Below are 4,536 nucleotides of genomic sequence, written 5' to 3'. Positions count from 1 at the left end.
AATTGCACTAATCAGCTGGTGCATGCTCCTGACCAGCATCTGACCACCGGTACCTGCTGCTTTATTATTCTTCAGCCGATTGATTGATATTCTGACATCATCATGGCTAGGATGTATACACATTATAACGTCATTTCATATTGGTTCTGGGCTATCTTCTTCACCTCCACCAGAAGCTCTTCAAAATGCCCCTTTCAAATCCTCAACACGCTGTCTGTATCTGTCAACAGGTTTCCTTCTTCTTCTATGTTCAATATATATTTAGCATAAATATTAAGGTCTGCCATTTTTGGACCGCACAGTATTTACTAGTCGCTTTATATTAGATATATGTCCCAACTTCCAATCAATGGATCATTGGCTTCAAATGAAATTTACATTTTAAATGAGGAAATACCAGAACCCATTAAAATTTGCAATGTTGAGATAAAATCGGACAATCCATTCGCTTTTCAAAATGTTAGCCCTTTGTGGGGGAGGAAGCATATAAAGTGGTCCGATGTGTCCCAATTTCTGACATGATTTAAATTAGTTAAAAATACTACGATGTGTAGAGCTTGGATTTTCGGACTTCAACTCTTAAATTTTAAATGAAGGTCACTGATGGAGAGTAGAATTTATTTGGACATTCGAACTATAAATATCCGAAAAGTACTACAATGTTTAAAATTTGGTACAATTTCGTAGCATGTGAATTGAAAGATCTAAAAACTTGAATTTTGAAATGCGAATTAAGATTGAGAAGTAGGGTCGAAATAAGGATATTCGAAAAGTACTATATTTAGAAAAAATTTAAATTAGAGGTACAAATGGAGCTGGAATTCTTAAATTTGAAATTAATATTACCGTCGGAGTGTAGGATTGGGATATGTTCGTAGTATTGGAAATGTTCTACTCATGTGTACGAAAAGTACTACAATTGGTGCAGTTTAGATTTGGATGAACCGATATAGTTGGAATCTTAAAATTTGACGATGGGATCATTGTTGGGGTGTGGAATTGGTGTATGTAGGAAATTTTGGAAATTCGTACTAATGTGTACATATAGAGCTGGAATCTTGAAATTTGGAGTTAGGATCGCTGTAGGTGTGTTGGACACTAAATTTGGTACAATTTAAAAATTTTCAGCAAAATGTTGACATTTTGTGGAGGAGGAAGATTGGACCGATATTGTCCATCCCTTCGAGAGTTATCGTGCGCACCCGAAAGACAGACATTTATAAACTGACTCTACATACAAGTTGATATGGCAAAACACCATGTTTCTTTGGACCAAACCAGTTTCACACAATTTGGAGTCGATTTACAAATGTCCATCCGACCGTCTGGCCGATAAACCGATTTCATCCAAGCTTTGCACTTCGTAGTATTTCTTCCAAACTTAGTTCAAGGTCGAAGATGGGGAATTTCGGTCCACTACTTTTTGTACCTCCCCCACATATGGTAAGCAATTGCAATATTTACAAATCTAATAATCAGGCGAATGGAATGTCCGATTTGACACAAACAGTGCACAACCTATATCAAGTCCGAAGATAGGATCCATTGGCCCACTTAATCTGGTACTTCCTCCACAAAGGTTCAATATTTTATAAATTTATGAATTTCATTTGAAGAGAATTTAATAACCGTTATGATCAATATTAAATCCGAAATATCGTTGATAAAAACACATACCTTATATACATGGAATAATAGAACCTGTGTGTAATTCCGAAGACCGCCTCAAACCATAGACTGAGGGATATATATCTGTCGGCAACACCCATTGGCATCTTTATTAATCTCTATATCGGAAGTTGCGTAATTCCCAATTTTTAACATCTTAACAATATTTTTCAATCATTGAAACCTACTACCCTGGTAATGACACATTTGTTTATATGTTGTTTTAGTCGAAATCAAATCCATTTCTTCATAAATTACGCACAAAGTGGCGCTGAAAATGTTATAATTTTATATTTATAGACATTATAAAATCAAATTGTATTGGCAATTTATATTCGAACCTTCGAAACCCGACATCTGACGTAAAACGTCAACGACACATGTCACCCCTTCCCCACTAAAATACGCATTGGGTTGTGAACTGAAAAAAAGGTGTAAAAAACAATTATCTCCAAATTGAACCAATCGTATTGAGCTAATCGCAACGGAATGTTTTGAACACAAAATGATTAGTCTCGAAACCTTCTTGCCTATTCAATTTTGTCAAGATAAGAAACCAATTTGATGGACAATAACAAAAAAAGTAATAATCGGAGAAAAAAGTGAAACATACGTAAGATTAGGACAAGTATAAACAATAATAACCGATTTGTTTTCATATTTTTTTCGAAGTCTGAAAATCAAGATTTCTCTTCATAAGAAATTAATTGAAAAATTTAGTAAATTTTTTATTAAAAAAAATAAAAAAATGATTTTTTTAATATATATATTTTTTTTTTTGTATTCAGAAATAGTTTCAGAAAAAAGTGTATCGTAAATACAAAACAATGACCCCTAAATTTCAATATTTTTATTGAAATTAATATTGTATTCAGTCAAGATCATTTTCCATAATCCAACTTAGTTTCAGTTTTCAACAATTTTCCAAACTCAGATTATTTTGCTTGGCATATTTACGACATTGCCGACAAATACACGTATCATTTTCCCACAATGAAAAATATTTAACTTATTTAGGAACTTATTACGAATTTCAATTTAACCACTTTGCATTTATTTATTTTTTTATCAAAAATTTTTTTCAGAAGAAAAAATACTTTAAATTCACTCATCATTAACACAACCACGAATTTGACGCCACTGTGTCCAATCGAAACATCCCAAATATCCATCTTGACTGACAAAGGCCTTATTATCCGTGCACGATAAGACAAGGGGTTCAGCACCACTGGCGGGGCACAAATAGAATTTCGTGGGGTCTTCATGGGGTTGAGGTTGTGTTACACTTTCACCAATACAGGATGGTGGTTCCGTGTGATAAATACACTTGTCATCCACCAAATCGACGGGAACACAACCCGACACGGTAGCATTTTTCACAAAGAAGGTACCAGGATCACAATCCTGTTCCAAGGCCATATTGTCACCCAAGCAGAAGTAGAATTTTGTACCATCATCCGAGCCCCAGAGTTCGTTTTCCGATTTACAACCTTGGACCACATTGCGTTCGTTAATTTTGACAACAGCAGCGGCGGCAGTTAAGACCAAAAGGCTGCCCAAAAGCAGAGTAACTATAAAATCCAAAAATTAATTTTGATTATTGAAAGGCCAATTGTTTTAGTCGATATTCTCACTCACACACCTTTAATCATGATATAGCCCTTTTCTGTGTAACGTGACGAAAAAAAAATCGACAACTGTTTTTTAATACGTTTCAAAATACCAACTGTTTTGCAATTCCTCTCAGCACTTATTTTTATAACTTTTCATGAACTTGAAGTGTGAGCTCAGTCAAGATATTGAAATAGCAACAACATCACCCGAATTATAGATTTGACTTATCTGACATTTTTTTGACTATGCGATTTTGTGATTTTTATGGCAAAACTCTTTGGAACTAGACTCCCTACCGGTGGTATCAACTGATTGCCGGCTGGCTGGTCGACTTGTCTCCTCCATTCAGTTTCTTGACATTTATTTGGCTTTTGTGTCACACTATCGCGTACTCCCTGATTGACTTTCATCTAATCTTATGTTTCCGCTACGTTTATTTTTCGAGTTTTTTAATTTCAATTGTTTTTCATGGAATTTGATAAGAAGGCAAAAATTGATTTTTAATTGTGTTAATCATCATCATTGTTCGGAAATATACGCACACTAATATTAGTGATGATTAAAATTTTGTTTCTTCACAAACACCGTGGATTCCAAAAACATTTGGGAATTTTCAGTAATTACCATAGTGGTGTTTTGTTTTTTCAATATTCGATTAACGGGAAAGACACATTTCTGAAATTAGCGAAAATTTTGGATTTTTTACTTTATACCAGGGCTGCGGAATCAGAAACGGAAAGGAATAGCTCTCTAAAACGTATCCTCCTTATATTTCGAGCCTTTGTACTACAAGACGAGATTTTTAACGAAGTAAAGTTTTGTTAGCAATATTTTGTTAAAATTTTAATTATTTTCCCAAATTTTAACGTTTTTTAGAGAAAGTACCAGAAAATGTGATTTGTGGGGAAGGTACCAGATGGAGTGGCCGATGTGTTTCATATTCGGATTTGATTTACTCTCTACCTTCATGCATACCAGCCGAATAGATAGACATTGGTAAATCGACTCCAAATTGTCTGAAATGGATTTAGGGCTGCCATAAAACGATATATGAATTTGACTGCGTATTTATGGTTAACAGGAGAATAAAAGACTTCGTCTCCAGATTCACTCCAGTAGATGAGCAAATTGCTATAATCCGTATAAAAGCGAAGTTTTTCTACAACAGTATTTGCTCCGTTATACAGGCCAAAGACATATTTTACGAACACCTAGAAACAGCATATGACCACGACGGTGCGATCAAAGCCTACT

General features: G+C 34.6%; 1 protein-coding gene across 1 annotated transcript; it reads right to left on the bottom strand.

Moving 5' to 3' along the window:
* Positions 1–2,769: 2,769 nt before the first annotated feature.
* Positions 2,770–3,320, bottom strand: LOC133332108 (uncharacterized). Its single transcript, XM_061540489.1, has 2 exons — positions 3,311–3,320; positions 2,770–3,239 (listed from the first exon to the last, which is right to left on the bottom strand). Exons 1-2 carry the CDS (start codon positions 3,318–3,320, stop codon positions 2,773–2,775), a joined length of 477 nt encoding a protein of 158 aa, XP_061396473.1. The 3' UTR covers positions 2,770–2,772.
* Between the last annotated feature and the right edge of the window lie 1,216 nt (positions 3,321–4,536).

This window comes from Musca vetustissima, unplaced genomic scaffold, assembly GCF_032173495.1.
Source record: "Musca vetustissima isolate MV318-11 ecotype Yass unplaced genomic scaffold, APGP_CSIRO_Mvet_v1 utg52276, whole genome shotgun sequence".
Lineage (NCBI taxonomy): Eukaryota > Metazoa > Arthropoda > Insecta > Diptera > Muscidae > Musca > Musca vetustissima.
The sequence above is the reverse complement of the archived record's forward strand: the minus strand, read 5'-3'. Positions and strand labels throughout refer to the sequence as shown.